At 38.1% G+C, this 23,723-nt stretch overlaps 1 protein-coding gene across 7 annotated transcripts in view; it reads left to right on the top strand.

Moving 5' to 3' along the window:
* Positions 1-23,723, top strand: part of LOC309591879 (putative ATP-dependent RNA helicase DDX60) — a gene marked incomplete at its 5' end in the record, with an annotated part of 48,082 nt that overhangs the window by 24,174 nt on the left and 185 nt on the right. For 5 of the 7 annotated variants that reach the window (XM_082314758.1, XM_082314759.1, XM_082314757.1 and 2 more), the window contains 17 exons: positions 2,022-2,167; positions 2,359-2,468; positions 2,576-2,680; positions 2,766-2,894; positions 3,708-3,835; positions 6,533-6,691; positions 7,958-8,102; positions 9,720-9,872; positions 11,129-11,233; positions 12,521-12,721; positions 13,778-13,882; positions 15,329-15,467; positions 16,169-16,290; positions 18,358-18,505; positions 20,880-21,022; positions 22,008-22,159; positions 23,642-23,704. In XM_082314758.1, the coding sequence (XP_082170884.1) occupies positions 2,022-2,167; positions 2,359-2,468; positions 2,576-2,680; positions 2,766-2,894; positions 3,708-3,835; positions 6,533-6,691; positions 7,958-8,102; positions 9,720-9,872; positions 11,129-11,233; positions 12,521-12,721; positions 13,778-13,882; positions 15,329-15,467; positions 16,169-16,290; positions 18,358-18,505; positions 20,880-21,022; positions 22,008-22,159; positions 23,642-23,704 (2,253 nt within the window). Of the gene's footprint in view, positions 1-2,021; positions 2,168-2,358; positions 2,469-2,575; positions 2,681-2,765; positions 2,895-3,707; positions 3,836-6,532; positions 6,692-7,957; positions 8,103-9,719; positions 9,873-11,128; positions 11,234-12,520; positions 12,722-13,777; positions 13,883-15,328; positions 15,468-16,168; positions 16,291-18,357; positions 18,506-20,879; positions 21,023-22,007; positions 22,160-23,641; positions 23,705-23,723 lie in introns of those variants that run through there. The other 2 variants (XM_082314760.1, XR_014228458.1) reach the window with 2 other exon arrangements.

Raw genomic sequence — 23,723 nt, 5'->3', positions numbered from 1 at the left:
TGGGATAAGCTGGAGAAAATTACAATGAAGATGGTGAGAGGAGGACTGGAAATGCTCTAGGAGAAATCATAGAATTGTAGAATCGCTTGGGTTGGAAAAGATCCTTAAGATCATTGAGTCCAACTGTTAACCTAACACAACCAAGTCCACCACTAAAGCATGTCCCTAGGCACCACATCTAGCCATCTTTTGAAATACCTCCAGGGATGGGGACTCAACCACTTCCCTGGGCAGCCTGGTCCAGTGCCTGACTACCCTTTCGGTGAAGACGTTTTTCCTAACATCCAACCTAAACCTGCCCTGGTGCAACTTGAGGCTGTTTCCTCTTCTCCTGTCTCTTGTTACTTGGGAGAAGAGACTGATCCCCACCTCACTACAACCTCCTTTCAGGTAGTTGTAGAGAGTGATAATGTCTCCCCTCAGCCTCCTCTTCTCCAGGGTAAAAAACCCCAGTACCCTCAGCAGCTCCTCACAAGGCTTGTGCTCTAGACCCTTCACCGGCTTCATTGCCCTTCTTTGGACACGCTCCAGCACATCGATGTCCTTCTTGTAGTGAGGGGCCCAAAACTGAACACAGTGCTCGAGGTGCGTCCTCACCAGTGCCGAGTACAGGGGGACGATCACTTCCCTAGTCCTGCTGGCCACACTATTCCTGGTACAAGCCAGGATGCCATTGGCCTTCTTGGCCACCTGGGCACACTGCTGGCTCATATTCAGCCAGCTGTTGACCAGCGCCCCCCAGGTCCTTTTCCACTGGGCAGCTCTCCAGCCACTCCTCCCCAAGCCTGTAGCGTTGCATGGGGTTGTTGTGACCCAAGTGCGGGACCCGGCACTGAGCCCTGTTGAACCTCATACAGGTGGCTTCAGCCCATCCATCCAGCCTGTCCAGATCCCCCTGTAGAGCCTTCCTGCCCTCCAGCAGATCAACACTCCCACCCAACTTGGTGTTGTCTGCAAACTTACTGAGGGTGCACTCGATCCCCTCGTCCACATCATTGATCAAGATATTAAACAGGACTGGCCCCAGTACTGAGCCCTGGGGAACACCACTCGTGACCGGCCGCCAACTGGATTCCACTCCATTCACCACCACTCTTTGGGCCCGGCCATCTAGCCAGTTTTTTACCCAGCAAAGAGTACGCTCGTCCAAGCCATGAGCAGCCAGTTTTTCAGGAGAATGCTGTGGGAAACGGTGTCAAAGGCTTCACTAAAATCCAGATAGACCACATGCACAGCCTTTCCCTCATCCACCAAGTGGGTCACAGGAGGAGATCAGGTTGGTCAAGCAGGACCTGCCTTTCATAACCCCATGCTGACTGGGCCTGATCCCCTGGTTGTCCTCTATGTGCCGCGTGATAGCACTCAAGACGATCTGCTCCATAACCTTCCCCCACCACCAAGGTCAGGCTGACAGGCCTGTAGTTCCCCAGATCCTCCTTCTGGCCCTTCTTGTAGATGGGCATCACATTTGCTAACCTCCAGTCAACTGGGACCTCCCTGGTTAGCCAGGACTGCTGAGAGATGATGGAAAGTGGCTTGATGAACGCTTCCGCCAGCTCCCTCAGTACCCTTGGCTGGATCCCATCCGGCCCCATAGACTTGTGTGTGTCTGCGTGGTGTAGCAGGTCGCTAACCATTTCCCCTTGGATTATGGGGGCTTCATTCTGCTCCCCATGCCTGTCTTCCAGCTCAGGGGACTGGGTACCCCGAGGACAACTGGTCTGACTATTAAAGACTGAGGCAAAGAAGGCACTAAGCATCTCGGCCTTTTTCTTATCCTGTGTACTATGTTTCCCGCTGCATCCAATAAAGGATGGAGATTCTTCTTAGCCCTCCTTTTGTTGCTAATGTATTTGTAGAAACTTTTTTGTTGTTTTTTATGACAGTAGCCAGATTAAGTTCCAAAGCAGAAATTGAGCAGATTGTAGTAATTAGTCTGTTACAGCTCTATCAATTTTCTTAAAATATTTTTTACAACTAATTTTTTTTTTTTTTTTTTTTTTTTTATTCTTGCACTGTAGGTGGTTACAGTCTGTGAAAAGGTATTGGCAACGTGCTGAGAATAGAACAGAAAGAAGCTCTAGAAACTCTGGGAATAACTTTACTGGAAAATGTAAAGTGAAATCTAAAGTACAAGGACAAAAGAAATCGTATCGTGTTAGACTAGGTGTGTATCAGAATATTTTGTAACTAAGAAATTTCAGTGTTATTTCTGCAAAAACTTTAATCATTTGCAGAACAAAAACAATCATATTTTGGTTTGGTTTTTCTTTTAAATAAAAACAAGTCTTGCAGGATTAAGTACTTGCTTTTTAAAACAACCATGTACGTCATGACAGCATTTCTGTCTCTTCACAGTCTTGTATGAAGAGAGATACAATGATTTGGAAAAGTTTGTGTGTTCTCTAAAGGGTGGTGATTTTATCATTGAACATTGTCATCCATGTGCTGCATTAACCGTCAATCATGTAAGCATAATACTGGTGTCAACATTGTCTAGCAACTGTTATATTTAGGCAACATGGATTCCATCAAAAGGATTCCTTTATTTTTCTTTTGTTTAAACTCCTTGCAGATTGAGAACTATGGTATTCCTTCAGATCTTTCTCTGTCTCCACGAGAGAGCATCCAGCTTTATGACACAATGGTAAAAGTCTGGCAAAAGTGGCAAAGGGCACAGGTGTGTATACACAGCTGTGAGCAAAATATATAAAAGTGAATAGATAACAAAGTACTGCAATGTTTTATGTTAATGTTGTTTCCAGGAGCTAGATCCTGAGGAGTTTGTCTCTTTCAAGAATAAAGTAGTAATAAAAAAGGCAGATGTGAGGAAATACGAAAAGGAACTGAAGAAAGAACTAAGCAGATGGATTGTGCTTGGCCAAAGACAGAAGGTAACAGTTGTTACAGGGCGCTTTCTTAAGATTGTGTGCAGCTTTAAAATGATGATAATTATATGTAATAATATAATTCTGGGAGTTTCTCCTTCCGTAACTATTATTTATTAGGTTTAACTGCTGTTGTGCTTGAAAGATAAGCACTAATATTTGTGGCATTTCCATAAGCGTTTTGAAGGTGGTGTTTTCACAAGCTTCTCTGGGAATCAGACTTCTGATCCTGCTGTGAGATTTCAATTCCTGATCCCTTTAGGTACCTCCTACAATTAGTGAGAATATTGTACCACTGCTCTGCTTTTTTAGTATACCTCCTTTTTGCTGCTTATTTGAAACCTTCTGTGTAACCACAGACAGTATGTATGTTTCCATGTAAAAGATAGGAATTAAAGCAATGAGCAGAAAATCAATTAGAGGCCACCTATTCCCATATCGTAAAAAGTAATATGAGGAGGTCGTGAATCGACAACAAGGAAAAAAGAAAGAATATCTGGGGAAAAAACAGATTCCTTGAAATATGACATTTAAATGTGAAAATATATCATAATCAGTATGTTAGTAATACTTTATTATTTGCACAGTAATGGTAGCTATGAATGCTACAACAGTTTGCATTTTGAGCTCTTACCAAAGTCAGTTGAAAACTTGCAGACCTCTTAGTCTGTAAACCATATGTGGCTATTGCAGTTCTGAATGATTTAAAAAATTTGAGCTGATAGAAGTGGGCACAGGAAAATGGAGTCTTCATATTTGTTAGCCTCTGGCCGGAAGCTTCTGCCATTAAAATCTCCACAATAATACTACTTTGGTCAGGTGAATGAGCTACTGGAGCACCTTAAGCCAAAACCTGTGGATTGCTCAGAACAGGAAAAGTGGAAGCATTTTGCAAGCTTTGTTGATAAATTACATGAGATGGATAAGTTGCCTGCCATATTTTTTATGTAAGTATTTACATGCCATGTATTATAAGTGTATCATCACCTATATTCAGAAAAATGAGTTTTAGAGATAAGCATTGATATGGCTTGGCAAATGCCATTTATATGGTATTTGTTACCTTTGCTTTAAAACATAAAAAGTAAAGGCCTACAAGCTCTATCAACCCTTGTATCTTTATGGCACTAAAGGTTTAGCTGAAATAAAGCGTTTAATTTCTGTGTGGAAAGGGTAGAATCCATGGGTGATATCTGAGAAAATTACAAGAAACTGAGTCACATTAAAATGAGAGTCAGATTCTCAGTTGCTTTGCCCCAGCGTAGTCAGTGAAACTTGTGGAAGGTGCATGCTGTTTATTTGGAGGTGCAAATAGTGTACGTAGGGGCAGATGTGCTAGGAAAAAGGATGGAACGAGATTCTGTTAATGTGTGCATTTGTCACATGGTGATGGTTCCACTGCATAGCCTCTAACAATCTCATCATACATCCAGTGACCTGCGTCAATCAACCTGTTTTGCATCTATGTGAGGTGTAATTACATAACATCAAACATGCACAGCTTTGAGCCTACTGACAATACCATTATTGTCAGTGATATTGCTAATATTAGTAAAGAAGGTATGTACCTCTATGCTGGATTTAATAATAAAAAGAAGCTGCTTATCTAGTCTAGTGCATATTCTCACTGTAATAATGCATAGGAACAATCATATAAAACAGAAAGTTTTCTCATCTCGGTATGAAGCCTTGCCCTTCCTTACATTGGACACTTTGATAGTTAGGGGTAGAATGCTCACTGCCATTTTAGTTCTCACATGCTTGATGCTGATAAAAAGGCATTTCTGAAAGAACTCTACAAAAGAGGAGGCAAAAAGTGAATATACATATTGATGGCACATCTCAAATTACTCTAGTTGCTGGTAAATTATTTATTTTTCTATTTCTCAGTGACCATCTAGTTATTAGTTAATGTTATGGCAGATTTCAAGCTGAAACCGGTAGTTTTAGAAAGGACTCAGATATTTGTAATTCCTTCAAATAAGGAAATAATTTCAGGGCTGCTGTATGAACTGCAACATCATTTTTGGGCACTCAGTAGGAAGTTCCAAGGTGCTTCTCCTTAGGGGAGATGGATAAGTGCCTTCCTCTCACCTACCTTGGAATGATGGGTCCTTAGAAATTCTTGGTGACTTAGGGCTTTGATAAGGGACTGTGAGTAGAGTATGAATATCCTAGACAACTGATAAATGATCATGGTGAGACAAGAACACATCCCAGACCAGTGAACATGGAGGCAGAACCTAGTGGTATCAAGTTGGGGGATGAGGTACAGCAATCTGTTATCTAAGGGTCTTTTAAGGCACAGGTGTAGTGTAACAGCACTTGGTAGACCTCCCCAGTGTCTTCGTAGTCAGACAAGGGACAAGAGTCAGACAGAATTAAAAAAAAAAAAAAAAAAAAAAAAATCCTGTAGTTAAATGTCCCAGTCCTGAGAAATTATGATGAAGATGAAGAGGATGAGTAGCCCTCACAAGTAGTAGACAGTGACTTGGAGTCAATATTATATTGATATATAATATTAACTTATATATAATACTATTGATTGATATATAATATTGACTTGATATTTATGCTTCATTGGTGCTGGTAAGCTTTTTCTCCCTAAGCCATTATTGATGAATGAGGTTGCAAAGCAGTTATCTTATATGGTGTTATGTTAGCATGGAATTAATGGACACTCCTGAGAGAGCAGATATCAGAGCTGTAGAAGCCAAATTGCAATCGCAGCCATTGGTGGTAGGGAAAAAAAACAGTAATTAGAGTTTGCTTTTCTTTTCTTAGAGCCACAAAGGAAATGAACAGGCTGGCACCACTTTAGTACTCCTTATGGCTGAATAAACTCAGTGATAGAGAGAAGTTAGATCATTCAGTCTGAGCTTCAAAGGGAGAAAAAAAAAAAAAAAAGAGTAAATGGCAAATGACTGTTATTGAGCTCTGTCATCCGTGAAGATGTGAAAAGCTTAAGTCAAGGAGAGGTTACCTCCTAGCCTTAAAATCTGTATTGGTCTTTCTGGATGAAAGGATAAAGTCCTTCAATTTTTGCTCCTGTTCTTGGGGACTGCCAGATTTGAACGACTTGTGAATATTCTAATGGACTAGGATGCAACCTCACCCCATGTGTTGCCAGCACCTTGTATGGTGTTAGTTAACAGGATCTGCCTGCTGCAACAAGAATAAAAATACTTTTTGAGAGTACAGCTGGAGAAATCTTCACCCCAGTTAAACTCCAAACAGTCCAATACTGAAAAAGCTATGAGGGAGAACAGCTATGTAGAAGACCAAGACAGACAGGCACTGATTCTCAACCGGGTAGTTGAGAAGAATTAAAATGACTTAAAATGACAAAGCTACACTTTGTTTTATCTTTATGTCCAGGTGTCCAGCTTAGGGAAAGATAGAGTTGAGCATACTTTCTATAGATAATTTATTGGCAGAACCATTTTACATTTTACCACTCAGTTTTGGAATACTAGCAGTTTGAAACTGAATGCGGACTATGATTTGGAGAAGGAATAGGGATGTGCTTCTAATGATTAGATTCTATTGTCAGATGATAAGGCTCACTGAATATTATTGTAACAGCATTACATACATATTAGAGTTCACCTAACTGATGTATATTATATATTATTTACTTTAAGATTTAACGTGAATTCAGTGGAATGTGCAGCCAAGAATGTATTCTTCAATTTGCTGAAAAAACAAAAAAGTGAACAAGACCCTAATACTGAGAGGCAAAAAGAACGTTTAAGGGATGAACTAAGAAAAGTGAAAAAAACGCTAAAAAAATTCAACCCTCAGTAAGTATTATAACTATATATTATTAAAAAGCTTACATATTACAACAGAGCATAATTTTGTGATAACTTATTTCTGGGGAATGTACGTTACAGCAGCACATTCATCCAGCTTGCAGTATAGTAGTCCCTGCTCCTCTTGGTGCTCTAGCAACCTGCGCAATAGGAGCATCTGTATGGCAGGTATCAATCAGCAGTATGCAGTCCCTAGTCAGGAAGCGGGAAGATACCAGTGTTGCTGACATTGTGTAAGGTGCTGGCACTGCAACATAAGAATCAAAGAGAGACACCTGAGTATATGAGATTGGTCAGTTTGGAATAATTCACTACTGAGATATCAAGATATCAGAATGACTCTTTCTCCAGACAGTAACTTTTCTCTTCAAACCAGTGGAACATCTGACCCTGGTGCTGGGTCAGCCACTGTGAAAGAATATTTTCATAGTTTAGCCTCACCATGGCTGGTTACAGTGGTAGATCTCTGAAGTACAGATTCACCTGACTGGTGAGATGTTCTTTGAATATTTGTCATCCTTTTGCTTGGATTGTACTATATTTGTTTCCCCCTTAACCTTGAATTTTCTCGATTTTGTTATAATAGAGTATGGATTTTTATAAGGCATTTGGCAATGCGATATGGTTATAGTTATCAGGATTGTCAGGAACATAAAGCATCATGGTTTTGTCCTCCTAATCATGACAATTTACAGTGCATTCTTTGGACATAATATCATGAAGGAATCAACTTAGCTGACTTTAATAGTAGCAAGTGAGAACTTGAAAATCCAGTAGGAATTTAGACACATTGACATCACTAGACATTGAAGGAGCTTAAAAATCTGTCTCTAAATAGTTTTCCCTCTCCTCTTTTCTTCAAATCCTGCTCTAAATTCCTACAGTCCATGTAATTATTGGCAGTAAATCCATCACATTTCTCTTTCATGTTTAATTCTTCTACCATGCAAATCTTGTTAGCTTACTAATTTGCTAAATGAGGTACTTACAGTTGCTGTCTTCATCTTCCTTCATTTTTGTATATCGCCATAATTCTTCCTCTCTACTAATTACTTGCTGTTTTGCGTACAAGCCATGATAAAAGGAAGCTGTTAGCATTATCAGTAAATTTACAGTAACAGATCTGCCTACATGTTTGAGCCTACAGTTTAAAAGGGAATGAATCTGCATCTTTCAGTACCCAAAGAATATTTTAAAATTGAGAAATGTATGTTAATTACAGAAATACTATTTTTAATTGCATATTGTATACAGGGATACCAAAAAGTTGAGCTCCAGTAAAAAGGAAGACATGGTATGTCTCTTGACTACAAAACAACAGTTAGAAAAAAGGCTTAAAAGGCTAACTGCTATCCCTTCTGTGTGCACTTACGCTGATTCTAAAGCAGTGGATGAAGACGTAAGTAATTCACTGATAATTATAACATGGTTTTGTTTTTGTATGTCTAAAATGCATGAATTTATGCATAAATACATAAAAAGCATATAATGTGTGATGCAGTTGTACTTCATAACAGTATGCATTGACTTCATGAAATATTCTCAATATTTCAATTTAAATTTGATTCCAAGTATCAATCTTAGGTAACTTTATTTTTAAGATGTATGGACAACTTTCATTCTGCCAAATAAAAAGTTGTTGACTTGTCCTTGTGGTAGGAGTCCTGGGATGCATACTACAATGAATTCATTTCCATGAACTACCAGCAATGCTGTTCTATTACATGTTGATTCAGGTATCAGACTCCTATTTTTCTGACTGAGTCATCAGCATATGGCCCCTTTGTGTGCTTATCAAAACATTTTTAAGCTCTTCATATCTTGTAAAAATACTAAATAATAAATTATTTTAGGCTCTAAAAGTTCTAGTCCCCACAAAGCAAAATTTTCCATGCTCTTCAATGTGTTTATACCCTCTGATGAGAAAAAAAAAAAAAGGTGAGAAAAGCACTGAAAATCTGCAGATGTCCATCAGAAATACTAATGTGTATCTTTGTATACAAATAATTAAGGAATAATTTATGAAAGAGATTTATATGATGTGGTTTCCAGCAGTAGTGGGGGACTGGGCCTTGATCCAGGAGATCCCCTCTGGTCTAAACTTCCTGAAACATGACTGTGGTTCATGTAGCTGTTTCTTCATAGCTGGGTTTCTTTAATTAAAAAAAGTAATTGTGATATATAGCTCTTATTTCGGAGAAAAGGTTCTCAAAATTTTGATGAAGTGTCTCGATAATGCTTTCTGCTTATTGTGATATGTCTTGAAAGAGAGGAACGTTCTGTGTATTGGGACCAAACTTGAAAATTCTCATGATTCCTTATCCTGGCAACTTGGGATCCCAATGGCATTTTTGGGCTGCTGTCAGCCAGCATGGAAGGAACACTGCTTCCCACAGTTGCACATGGGTAAACACAGTGAAGAAGTAGCTTGGACTTTAGAACAGGTGGCACTTAGCTGTAGACTGAAGTTCAGAAAATACTGAAAAAGCTTAATTCAGTGCTATTTCAGAGTTTGGGAAAGCGAAGCTTCTAACTGTGCAGTGAGATGAGATGAGATGGTGGCACCAAGCAGGGATGACAAACAAAAGCAAAAGAGTATCAGCTTCATGTAGCTACTTAGGAATTTGTTCTGTGATAGTAGCACACAGTACATGGTCATGAGGCCATGCTTCAAGTAGGAAAGTAATGAACGTGCAAGCTTGCAATGTCTGGTTGCATTGAGCTGCATGCTATGACAATTGGGACTGTTGTAATGGCATTTGTTGCAAAGCTGAAAAAAACTGATAGGATACAGAAGCGTACCGAAGAACCTGGATTTGTCATCATAAAACATGACGTACATTAGGTGGTACACATCCAATTATATACTTTGGGCTTCAGGCTCACTGAAGATTATAAACAGCTATATTTCTCTGTAGTGCTTCAGACTTTGAGGTAAGACCTTTTTTTTTTTTCATTAACAACATCTGGTTGTGGTTAATACTTAACTTTTTTTTTTTTTTTTTTTTATTTGTAGACTTTGTGGAAGATTTTTCATCGACTTCGGTTTGAGAGAAGAGGTTATCTGCAGCAAATGATGGCACTGAGGGGCATTGGGTACCATCATGGATCTATGTCCGCCAAGGAAAGACAAGTAGTGGAGATGCTTTTCAGATTGGGATATATCAAGGTTGGTAAATTGGGATCAGTTATTTTTTTTAAATTTTAGTTTCTCCATATATATATAATTAAAAAATATAGTGTACCTTTCACCAGTGGTACAATATATTGCATTGGCTTTCTCATGCTCATTTAAAAAATGTTGACGTGAAGGTTTCAAAAAAAAATACAATAAACTGAATTGATAGATGTAGAACGTTATTTCTATCCTTCAGATTAGCATATCATAGAATCATTTAGGTTGGAAAAGAAAGACCCTTAAAACCATTAAGTCCAACCATTAACCTAACACTGCCAAGTCCACCACTAAACCATGTCCCTAGGCACCACGTCTACCCGTCTTTAAAATACCTCCAGGGATGGGGACTCAACCACTCATTGTACTGACTACTCTTTCACTGAAGAAATTTTTCCTGATACCCAACCTAAACCTTTCCTGGTGCAACTTGAGGCTGTTTCCTTTTCTCCTATCACTTGTTACTTGGGAGAAGAGACCGACCCCCACCTCACTACAACCTCCTTTCAGGTAGTTGTAGAGAGCAATAAGGTCTCCCCTCAGCCTCCTCTTCTCCAGGGTAAAAAAAACCCAGTACCCTCAGTGGCTCCTCATAAGACTTGTGCTCTGGACCCTTCACCGGCTTCCTTGCCCTTCTTTGGACACGCTCCAGCACCTCAATGTCCTTCTTGTAGTGAGGGGCCCAAAACTGAACACAGTACTCGAGGTGTGGCCTCACCTCACCTCACCACAACTGGTCTGACTATTAAAGACTGAGGCAAAGAAGGCACTAAGTATCTCGGCCTTTTTCTTATCCTGTGTACTATGTTTCCCGCTGCATCCAATAAAGGATGGAGATTCTTCTTAGCCCTCCTTTTGTTGTTAAAGTATTTATAGAAACATTTTTTATTGTCTCTTACTGCAGCAGCCAACTGAATGTGTTTTAGTTAAATGATATTTTGTACTGTCGTCACGGGAATACTTCAATTTGTGTTCAATTTCAACATTTTTTCAATTTGTGTTCTGTAAAAGATGTGGTATAAACTTCCAGGATGCATAAGTTTAATATGGATATGTAATAGATATATGAACTACACTAAAGAGTGAAACTCATGTATGTTCATAGCTCTGTTAAATTAATCAGGTTAAAGTTTAGCTATATGAAACATGATAGTAAAATTCCTGTTGATTTAAGTTGGATATTACAGGTGTTTTTTTTAAATTGTATATTGCCATTTCTAATAGATATATTCATGTTTGAAATTTTATAGGTAGTGACAGCTACTTCAACACTTGCTCTAGGAATCAACATGCCATGTAAATCTGTTGTCTTTGCTGAAGATTCTGTCTTCTTAGATGCCCTAAATTACAGACAGGTATGGAAATAGAACACCTACTTTGTATTACAAGAACAGTACACATGTAGCTGTCATCACATACAAATTCAGAAAAATGTCTTTTCTTTTGCCTGTACTTCTGGGTATGTTCTCAGTTTTAGCTGTTCATTTTGGTGACAATAATAGTTTTAGTTAAGGTGATTTTACTAATGTTTCAGAACTACGAGCCCACAAATAATGTATGTAGTCAAAAGACCTATTTCAGTAATGAAAGTACTACAATTGCTTAGTGAATTAAAGGCATAGTTTCGACTTTCAGTTATGGGATCCAGAAAGACAAAAACTTTTGTTCTGGCCAGGGTTTTACGAATGTGGGAAAAATATGCTATAAGAACATACTGTGGGGATGTAATGAGGAAAAGAAAGATTGCTGGTTGGATTAATAGGGGCATCTGAGTTCCTTCCATCTTGGAAGTGGCACTCCACACAATGCAACACAGCAGTGGGTAGATGAGGTTGCAAATGCAACAAAGCAGAATATCTCCAGTCATGGCACAGCTTACTGGGTGGGCTGAGACTCTAACCTCTTGATTAGCCCCTGTTTCCTGCTCTTGTGCTGCTTTTCAAACCTGTGTTTTCATTAAGTACTGCCAGTTTGCCTCTGGTTCAGGAGGCCATATAGGCCAGATACAGCTGATGGCATCACCTGGCCCATAGCTCTCAGAATCAGAGTGTGAGTGGATCTGTGCAGTAGCTGGACCTACGTGCATCTCCCTTTTGCTACACATACATATGACTCCAGCTTTGTCACGTCATCTGGTACAAGGGGCAAGTCCCCACAATGGGCCTGACCAAGAACAGGGGATCCAGGCAAGGGAATACACCCTTAGACAGCTTCTCTCTACTCCTTCTTCATATTCTCTGCTCTTTATTCATACTGAGACTACCTCTGCCCCAAATCTACCCAGAAATAACTCAGAGCTAAATGTAACTTGAAAACAAAGCTGATATATAGGTATAAATTAAGTTAAAACTTACCTTGAAGAAATATAAATGTTAAAAAGACGTGTGAGAGAACATAAGTATTCTGGACAGTGTTTAGGTCTTCTATCAAATTTGGAAGTTCATATTTAAAAAAGTAAATAAACCCACCACATTTGTAAAGCAGCTATATTTGAGGTACAACATATTTTGCACACATTATTTTAATAATTCTGCATAAAAGCTTTATTAAGACTGTATAGATGGTACCAGTATATACAACTTAGGTGTATTTTATTTAAAAATCAATAATTATATAACTTTAATAATATATTTTATTCTTAGATGTCAGGACGTGCTGGAAGACGGGGACAAGATATGATTGGAAATGTGTTCTTCTATGATATCCCACTGCCGAAAGTTGAAAGACTTATCAAATCCAACGTACCTCAGTTGAAAGGACAGTTTCCTCTGACTGTTTCCTTAATATTGAGACTCATGCTGTTGGTTGCGAAGGCTGATGACAAAGCAGATGCCAGAGCAAAGGTTTAATATTTTTTTCTTAATAGCAATTTAATTAAATTATAATGTCTCCTTAACATGAGCAGAAAGTTATGCACTTCAGAAGTAAGCAATCTGCCTCCAAATGAAATTGCATACTCTGCTATACTGCTTCTAGTACTTGTGCCATCATCTCACCAGTATTGTACTGTCCATTTTCATGCATTTATTCTTTGCAATAAATATTACCATCAGAAAGAATGCTACTATCGGGAAGGTATTTTTACTGACTCTTGTTCTAGGCAATATTTGCCTTAACTTGGAGAATCAGAAAGTCTTCCAGTATTTAAAATTTCAGCTTTATTTGAGTGAAAGATGTGAACATACATTTCCATAGGGAAGATAGCTATGAAATGCTATCTCAGTTGAAACAATGAGAAAATTCTATGTATTACTTGCTTGTTTAAATATGCGTACTAACTCTCTGGAATCAAAGAATTCTTATTCTTGCTATTTAATGCAGTGATTTAAGTAAACAACCATGATTACAAATTGGTCAGAGATCTCCTCTTGTAATCATTAAGGAACTCTTACCTCCAGATGATCCGGTTTTTACATCCGCTTCAGCATATAGACATTTATTTTCCAGGACTCACTGAATGAATTCAGACATAAGTCTTAAGGTAACAAAGTAAATTGGCAAACTTCTGTGTTAAATATTAAAATATTAAAATGGTACTAAAGTGTAAGGACTATTTTCAAAAATTCCTGGGTTTAGTTTAATAATATTTAAATCCTTGTCTTTTAGGTCTCTATATGAATTTCATGTAATTAACTTTACAAACGTCAGCATAAATGTAGAAAATGCACACACATGTGACACAGAGAGGCTGGACTTTTTCACAAGCATTTCCAGGAGCTGGGCATGCAATTTAAATAAAAATACAACATAACCCCCCCAACATTTTTACCCTGAAAACCAATTGATGAAACAATGTATAAAAGCTGGATATTGAATTTCTTTGCTTGTTACAATATCAACATTTCCGCAGATTTCTAATTTCTTCTTTTTTTTTTTTTTTTTCCTGTTTGTTTGACCAGGCATTGTCAGTGTTGAAGCACTCACTGATGTCATTCAGAAAAGAAAGATATGCTGAAATATTAAAAATTTATTTTATGTTTTCCTTGCAATTTCTTATCAAAGAGGTAGGTTTTAACTCGCTCTCATAAAGGGTAGTTCTTCTTAAATCTACAGATTCTCATTTGTTTGTGTTAGTATGCTTTCATTTAAAGAACCATATATTTTATATTCCATAGCAACAGGCTATTTCTTTCTGTTAGAAAAAAAATTAAGGAAACAAATAGAATTAGAGTGCTTTAAGTTTGAGGTTAATTCTGAGCTACTTATGGAATAAATTCAGTAGGGAAAATCTTATGGTATGGTCTATATGATTACAAATTGATTTGGAAAGTAAGAGTTGTGCATTTATATTGTACATGAAGATGCATGCATGTGAAATGATAGGGGTTTAAAACATGCTAAGGATGACATGATTTCCAAAATGCTGGGAGAAATTGTATCTCTAGCAAAAATTTAGGAAGTAGGCCTTAGAGAAAAGTGAAAATTAGTGGTGTATCTCTCCATAGTAATAGTTTCAACTTGATGGATTCCATTTTGGAAAATTTTTATGCATTACTCCATTTTGGCTTACAGCCCAGGACTACAGGCAGTAGGAGGCACCAATAATGTTGATTACATTAACAAATCATCTGTGCCCAGGTTTCCCAGTCCTGCTCCCAGTAAGAGCCCTAACCAACATTTCTGCCTCCTCTGCTAGGTGTCCCTTGTATGTGAGACCAGGCATCTGATGCTCCCATTGAAGTGAAAAATCTAGTCAGCGTACAAGAGAGATTAGTAACATTTCCAAAAAGTTACAGTTAGTATAAGAACTGGACAATACCTGGCCCACAGACCTTGTATCCTATCTCCAATAATTTTCCCAGGGAAGTGTATTAAAAAAAGGGGCAACCATGATGATTCTCTGGATACTCCCTACTTTCTTACAGGGTGTTATGCAGAGTGATCTCTGACAGGAGAGGTGTGCTGGAATTTATAACCTTTGATGGAGTTTTATTCCATGAGCTTGTCCTGTTGTTTTTTGAAACTATATAAGCTTCTAGCACCCAAACATCTTGCAGCAACATATTTGACAGATCACTGCTTGCTGTGCTTTTATCCCTTCAAATATTTGGGTTAATTGTTGTGTTGTTTTTTTTTTTTTTTTTTAATGAAAGTTGCATCAAATCTGACTATGGTGACTGTATGCACTTCTCATTTGCAACATGATCTGAATCGGCGCTAAAACTATGAAGTCAAGATCTGTGCTTTGCATAGGGAGATGAAGATCTCCCATGGAAATACTCAAATAGTTGGTGACTTGTTTTTCAGTAAGGACAAATTTTTGCCTTTCAGTGGAAACTGAATGGTTTCAATAGGTACCTATGCATTAGATTGAAGGACTATGCTTCTGAATGCCACCATTTTATATTTTTTTTGTCATATCCAAGTTAATCTTTCACAGCTAAGTGGTGTGTTGTTTTTTTTTGTTGTTGTTTTTTTTTTTTTTTTTTTTTTGCTTTTAAATTAAATAGGGCTACTTGGATCAAGAAGGTAACCCCATGGGATTTGCTGGACTTGTGACACACTTGTACTATCACGAACCTTCAAATTTTGTTTTAGTGAGCTTTCTTGTGAAAGGTTTATTCCACAAATTGTGCCAGCCAATTAAAGGTAAATAATACTCCATGCATCTTAATTGCAGTCTGTGGGAGGCTCTGTAACCCCAATGGTTCTGAAATTTTCTGGGTGCCTTCTTGCTGCTGCCACCTTTTGCTTGCCTAGCCTTCATCCTCATATCCTTGGTCTCTGCCTTTGCACACTCTGCATATGCTTATATTTCTGTCTGAGAAAGCCAAGGAACACATATGGCAATGCTAGTATCATCAACCTAAATTTACTGTTTGTGAAACATTCTGATGAGGTCTAAAAGAAAGCTATACATGGAAAAAATAATAATTCTGACTCCAGAGCAAGATTTGAATGCCATGTAGCAAATAAGATGGATGACCATTCTGAATAGCAACAAATTAAAAAAATGGAGTGCTACTAATGTCTAATTACATGAGTAAAATCCATTCTGTGCACTGAGATATGCTGCAGTATGTGAACGTATAAGAATATAGTATGTATTTTATGTATTAATTGCTTAATTTATGTATTTTATATAGTAATTGCTTAATTATCTACCAGAGTTTTTTGTATGTAAATAGTTGATCTTTATCCAACATAGTTTTTCATAACCTCTGTCATGACAATGGCAGCTGGGAAGGAAACTCTTGAATAGGAGCTGTTTATTTTAAGAAAAAAAAAAACTTTTTTTTTTTTTTTTAATACGTTCATATTTAACCCAAGTACTTTCTGTTTTGACATAGGCTCAACTGTTTTTTCAGAAGATGTCCTGGAAAAGCTAGTGCTCATTCTAGCAAACCTATTTGGGAGAAAATATCTTCCAGCCTGCTCAGTGAAATATAAACGCACATTTTGCCAGTCAAAGGTAGAGAAAGCATTGGTCTCTACTGTAACTTATGTTGTGTACCACTTCAATGAACTTGTTTCCTTTTGTCAGCTAGACTAGCATTATTATCAATATACAGTAGTCTGGTGGGCTAGCAGGTAGCTGCCCACCCAGCTGCTCTCTTACTCCTTCATCTCAACAGGATGGGGGAGAAAATAGGGTGGAAATGCTTGTGGGTCGAGACAAAAACAGATTACTTACCAGTTATGATCATGGGCAAAACAGCCTCAACTTGTAGAAAATTAAATTAATTTGTTGCCAATTAAAATAGATTTTGGTAGTGAGAAACAAAAAATAAAAATTTCACCATGGCATTTCCCCCCACCTTCCCCAGGCTCAACTTTACTCCTTCACCCCTGACTCCTTTACCTCCCCCCGCCCCCCAAGCGGTGCAGGGCTGATGAGAAATGGGTTGTTGAGGTAAATTTTTAACAGCTCGCTCTGCCGCTCCTTCCTCCTCACACATCACCCCTGCTCCAGTGTGAGTCCTCTCTGTGGGCTGCAGTCCTTCAGGATAAACCAGCTCCCTGGGCTGTAGTTCTTTCAGGAAATATCCAGCTGCTCTGGTGTGGGTTCCTTCACAGGCTGCAGTGTGGATACCTGCTCCGGCATGGCTGTCTCCACCGAGGGGGCTACAGGGAACTCTCTGCTCCACTGTGGTCTCTTCTACAGGCTGCAGGCGAATCTCTGCTTCACCACCTGGAGCACCTCTTCCCCTCCTCTTCTCTGATCTTGGTGTTCGCACTGCTGCTTCTCACTCTGCCCGTGTGACATTTTTGCCCTTTCTTAAGTAAGTTTTCACAGAGGTGCTGCGCCTTGTGCCTGATGTGGGCTCAGCTCTGTCCTGTGGTGGGGCCATTGGAGGTGGCTCTGTCTGTCACGGGCAGCCCTTGGCCTCTTCTCACAGCAGCCAGCCCTGAACTGCGCGCCCTCCCCCACCCGCCCCCAACCCCTTGCCACCTACACGCCATACAAGTAGCTAGAATAATGAAGACAGCACTTACTGGATTAAAATAAAGAAGCCTTGATTTAACCACAGAAGCAGCAGTTGACTGTCAGGTTAAATGAAAAGTACCTGATCATTCAAGTATGTTTTAGTGATGACAGATGATTATATACTGTCATGATACTGAAAAATGTAAAAGTATAAACGAGACAGCATTTCTTTATACAATACAATACAACTCAAGTATCTCTTTGCCAAATGGCGATTTACTTTCTTCTCCTCACTCTGCTAGAATTTTGTCTTCGTCTAAGGAGCTGTAGCTTTTTGTGACACACACCAATGAGCCAGAAGGACACCAGCATGCTCTGCGGTACATGACAGTGTAGGCTTAGGGCTCTTTCCAAAAATGGGACAATATCAGTAGGATGAGCATTAACATTAGTTATGCACAAAGTTAACCCACCATGGGTAGAGACAGAAAGTGACACACTTGTAATGTGCTCCTGTTGGCTCTTCTGCACAAAGCCTTAAAATTTTGGAGGACGCAGCTGTGGCTGGAACAACAAAGGAAACTTCTTCCAGATCAAGATGCTTATCTGGCCAGTTTCCAGCAAGCATTCCAAGAGGAAAAATGTTATTTATTTCTGAAAAGTGGCTAGTCATGCAGGAGGGATTACAGGACTGCTGTGGCTAATGGCAGCAAAGCATCAGTCTGTCATGTTTGTAGGGAACCTGTTGAACACCAAGATATGCAAAACAAGATCTGGGAAAGGCAGCCCTTCAAAAGTCCCTTTTTAGCTAGCCGAAACATCTTTAATGGAGCTGTTTGCCAAGTACTCTGTGAGTAAAGATCCAGGAATTTTACACTTACTGTTTCTCTTCCATGCCTTTTTCTGCATGAAATTCACGTTCATCTTTAAGATCCATTAATTCTAGATGGTCAGGCAGTCTGACAAGTTGGGTAAAGTTTGGAGCTGTACTCTTTCCTTCTTTCTACTGACACGCTATGTGTGTACTAATACTTTATGTATGTACCAATGTAGAACTGTCACTTTTGGAGAAATTACCTGAATTAAGCAATAAACTGCATGTTATTTCAGGTCTTTCTAGAAGATCTGCCAGAAGACTTTGCAGATGCTGTAAATGAGTACAACACCAAAGTAGAGGAAAATTTTGCTCATTTTCTTCTGACAACTGCCAAGCTGGCAGATATGGAACAAGAATACAGACTTCCACTGTCAAAGACAGGTAGGAAGTGAAAAATTAATGCATATTCATAATTTGTGACATTGATTTTATTGGGAAAGTTAGGTTAACTCTTATTTTGTGAAGAAAAAAATGGTGACTTCAGACATGCTATTAAAAAGATACAATTTCTACTTCACTTCTGTTTTACAAGCATTATAGTTTATATTGTATATGGCAGAAGTTTTGTATGGGAGAAGGATCATTTTAGTTGCTATTTTATTGTTTTGTAGAGGAAATAAAAATCAAACGGACTTTTTAATAGAAGGAAAAAAATATATTAAGTGTAGTTTTTGAATAAAAGCCTTATCTAATCATCAACGCATTTGCAGATCCTCAAATGCCTGTGATACTTGAATTGCTTTCAGAGTCTTACAAAGATTAGATTTTCAACATCTGAACAGCCTTAAGATTAAAGTAACAGTTCAAGAATGTTGCACTATTTGTTACATCAACTAAGTTACTTATGCCAATAAATGATGTTCAATAACCAAAGCAATATGAAAAGCCATGACTATAAAATTACCAAGCAATATGGATTGCCATTAGGTGAAAAATATTTAACTACTACATAATCTGATGTTACTTCCTGGCAGAGAGATATAAAAGCAATGTAGTATACCACTATCCCATTGCCTAGCTCCACTAAAAATAACATGCCTTCAAAAATACTATTTTTGCAGTGAGGAAGCACTTTAATTACAGCAGATAACTCTGTGTATTCATCCTTTTTTCCTACACTGGGACAGTGATTTTTTTAAGTCTCTGTTGTGTACCAATAAAAAAAAAAAAAAAGCCCAAATCACTTTACAAGCTACCCGCTCTTATCATCTACTTTGAGTTTCAAGTATGGGGATACCTGGATCATAGAAAGTTTTGTACGAAGTGGATGTCAGCTTAATACAAAGGTGAGGCACTGGGGGAGACAGATAAACAGATAAGGTGAATGCAAAACAAGATTGAATACTACGTATGCCTTGAGATGGTTAATAGCAGTTTTCCATTTCCAGTACAGAGCACTGGGAAGTGCTGCATAATGGTATAACGTTAGCAACACTACAGTGAAATCCTATTTTTTCATATTCAATTCAAGATTGCTTATTTTAACAATGGAGGGACCCCACACTTTGATATGTTACCTGAAACACATAGGAAATCAAGAGCTGTAAATCAGAGAATGATGGAATTCCAAATTAGAAGAGCAAAGCATGGGCTGCGTTGCATTTTCAGGATATATATTCCTTTAAATATATTAGTGTTACTAATGCCACTTTTACCCAGGATGTGAGCTGTGGAAATTGAATTTCCTATTCTACTTGAATGGTAAAGTTTCTTGTTTAAACGGAAGGTGTAATATGGTTGCATTCTCCCCATTTTGCTGAAGCTGTTTTACTTTGAAAGAAACACTTTCCATTAGATTTACAGAAAAAGAAATGCAAGATCAAACTATGTCCTGTAGTTCAAGAGGTGGTAGAGACTTTTATACTTACTTACCATAACTTGGGGCGAGGCTGCAAAAAAAATACTATGTCAAACTGCTGAGATTTTTTTATAAATGCCATGAACACTGTAACTACAGCATACTTACCATAACACAAAGCAGAAGAGGTTGCAGCATAAGGATTGAAAGTATTGTTGATAATTTGGAAAGAAAGAGTAAATTTCTATTTAGAAAAGGAAAATCAAAAGTACAAATATATTTGGAAATAACTGGACAGGTCTTCTACAGAGTGATTGAAGTTACAGGCAGACCATAAGACAACTGAAATGCCATGCTGTTGTAAAACCAGAAATTTATACTAGGTTGCATAAAGCAGAGCGCTTGTATGTGACAGCCTTCACATACTTAAGCCCTAACAGGGCCTCGGGTAGAATATTCATCCTTTAGAGCTCCATGCTTCAAGAAAAATGTTGGCTGGGAATCCGGAGGATAGCAATAAAAATGATTAGACGTCTAGCTATGAAGACCTGTGAATACAGGTTGAAAAACGTTTTTCTTCAACATAGGACAGAATAAAAGATGGAGGTAAAATAAGTCTTCTAATAGTAACCTTCCCTTTCTTTTTGGCACAACTTCATGCTGTTAGCAGTTCTGGCTCCAGATGAGTCAAGGAGAAAGGCTTAAGTTGCGAAGAGGGGATTTAGACGTAATTATTCTCACCACTAGAAAGCTCTTTCTTATATACTATAATCAATTGCGTAGAGGTTCTTATGAATGAAAGAAACAAACATCTATCAAGAGGGATTTAAGTTTAGAAAATTAACTCTATTGCCTATCATTATCTACTGAACTGAAAACTACTCGCTTTTAAAATAGATTGCTGAAAGGGAGCTTGTGTCTGCTTAGCTAACGTTGTATTTGAAACTTCTTGTGTAGATTTTACACCTAAGAATTGGCATGGCTCTGAACTAGCATCTTATTTGATGGACAACACCAAAAGCATATCTGCCATCTCACCTTTTGCATGTTTGTCTGGAGTGGTTGATAACGATCTATTTCATGGGGAGATCATTAATAAAGTAAGTTATTTTTTCATGGGGGGCAGAATTTTATTAAAGTTCAATAAAAATATTTTTTTACTACGATCTTCTTGCCTCTGTGTAATATGATAGCACTATGCGCAAGTGTCGCTCTTTAGGAGAAACAATTTGAAAGGTCTCAAAAAAAGCCATCAGTACGGAGTAGCACCATATTACCACAGTGCAAGAAACACAGAATAGATGGATGCAGGAAAAAAAATCTGAAAATAGTTTACTTTCTTGCAAGGCCTCTGTTCCTTTCAACTCTGAGACAAGTAAATTACTCTAAAATTTCAGATTCAAGCCATATCCCCAGTTTGTTTTCTCCATGTCAGGAGTTTATTTTTTTTTTAAATCAATCACACATTAGTCTCAAGGATCCGAGCAAAAGGATGCATTATTGCATTGATCAGTTTCTTCTCAACTAGGATTTCAGTGATTACATTAGATAGCGTATGAACTACCTTAACTGGAAAATACATCAACATGTTTACTGTCAGCTTGCATTTTCATGCGGTCTTCTACCTGGGCTTTGTAGCATTAGGGAATTATCACATGACTCATCATTCTGTAATAGAAAAAATTAAATTCCTCCACCTGGGGATTTGAAATTCTCCTTAATCCTTAAAATGTTCCATGCTTAAGGTTGATTAATACATTCAAAGCATCAGGGAGAGTCTGAATACATGATCTATGCATATGGAAAAATCCTCATCTAAAACGCAAGTGAAATACAGTGACCTAGTCAAACTTTAAATTACTCTGAACGTCCCAGAGCTGCACCAGCAGTGTAAGTCACTTTTTACTAACAAACTTGCTCCTGTGTCTACAGTCTACATGTACTTGTGCAGATTTTTGGAGAGGTCCAGGATAAGCGTGGAACTTTCTAGCTGTGGGTCTCAAGGTGTAGGTTTGAGAAAATAGGCATGTAAACAAAACCATAGTAGCTATTCAACAGATATTTCTTTCTTTTTTTTTTTTTTAGGCTGTCTTACGTTCCCTTGGAATTAATGTCACAAACTGCCCCCTGCTTTATTTGAACAAGTATGATAATCAAGGAAGGAGGCGGCCACTCAATGCATATGCACTGGACTTCTATAAGCATGGCTCCTTGGCTGCATTGACAACTGATAACTGGTATGTGCTACCATTTTTAAGACGGTTAAACAGCAGCATTGTTTACAATATGGTACATAAGTACACCTTTTTGTTTTTAAAGCCTTCTCCCTCCACAACTTAGGGATGGAATAGCTGTGAAATATGGTTAGATTATTTGAATGTTTTAATGACAATAAAACATATACTACATTGAAGTCCAGTGGCAATAGCTGTAAAGTACTAGCTGGGTATTCAAAACAGTACCATAAATGGGAAGTCTTGACTTCAGTGACACAGGTTATTTTGACAGGCTCTTCAGAAAGTTTTTTTTTTTTTATTTAATCAAGGTTTTTTCACAATGAAAAACATCAGGAAGGTCCCTGAAATGAGGAAGCCCAATGCAGTAGTCTAGAAGATGGTAACATAGTAGCAGAGAGAGGTCAAAAGCTTGGCCAAATAATAAAGACAAACAGATTAAAGGAGGAATTCATGATCAGTGTTCAAAGACACAGGCATCCAAAACACAAACTCTTTCTGGCACAGGAAGACTGTCATCATAGAAACCTAACTTTCACAGTAGCAAAGCAAAGTTTGCCAGGAATTCAGTATTTGTATCAGTATTGCTTCAATACTTCCCCTTTTCCTAATCTTTTCTAAGCATTTAGCAACTTGTCCTGGTAATTCAATCATAGTACCATCTCTCTTTAAAGGAAAAAAACCAACCACCCACGAAAGTCTGTGCCCAAGCTGGTCGACCACTGCCCTATCTCATCCCATGTTCATGTTTAAGCCTGTGGTACATGCAGTCTTCCTCTCTTCTTTCCTCCTGGATCACTTATGCTCTAGATTTTTCCAAACTGGAGTTTAAATCTTTTCTTTTATACTCTCCTGCCGCATCAAAAGATGAGGAAATATATATTCTTTGATTCTATCAAGCTCACCTAGTGAAAGATGTCCCTGCCCATGGCAGGGGGGCTGGACTAGGTGATCTTTAAAGGTCCCTTCTAGCCCAAACCATTCTATGATTCTATTATTTTCAACACAATACTGACTGTAATTTTTTTTTAAATGTGGTATTCTTAATTACTAGGAACCAAGTTTATTAAAGTTGCTTTTCAGTAATCAGTGGTCATTTTTGCAAAATATAGGGTCTTCGTCATCTGTAGAAAGCTTACACTATCTTCTGCTCAATTTAGCCAGCAGATTCATCTGAAATAGAGCGTTCCAGTTTAGCTTGTGACAGGTTAGTTATTCAAAGTTAAAACCCTGTTCCCAATATAAATAAATTAAATTATCTTTCCAAATATTACTCATAAGTCTTTTATATGTTTAGTATAATTATAGAAACATGTCTCTACAGCATTATTAATATTTTAAGCTTATAGTTTTTCTACAGTACGTCAGTGTTTGAGGCCATGGCATACGCTCTCTGCATCCTTACCCAACCTACGTGGCAGGGTTTATTAAAGGTGAAACAGTATGTTATACTGCATATCCATTTGAATTTTTTTCTTTCATTAGGTTAAATGAAGGAGATGCTTACAACGCACTCAAGGATTTTTTACTCCTCATTAAGTCTATTGGGTATGATAAACTTTTTAAT

The sequence above is a fragment of the Platalea leucorodia genome (assembly GCF_965183815.1).
Source record: "Platalea leucorodia genome assembly, chromosome: 6".
NCBI classification, from domain to species: domain Eukaryota; kingdom Metazoa; phylum Chordata; class Aves; order Pelecaniformes; family Threskiornithidae; genus Platalea; species Platalea leucorodia.
This window is presented reverse-complemented; position numbering and strand designations above follow the sequence as displayed.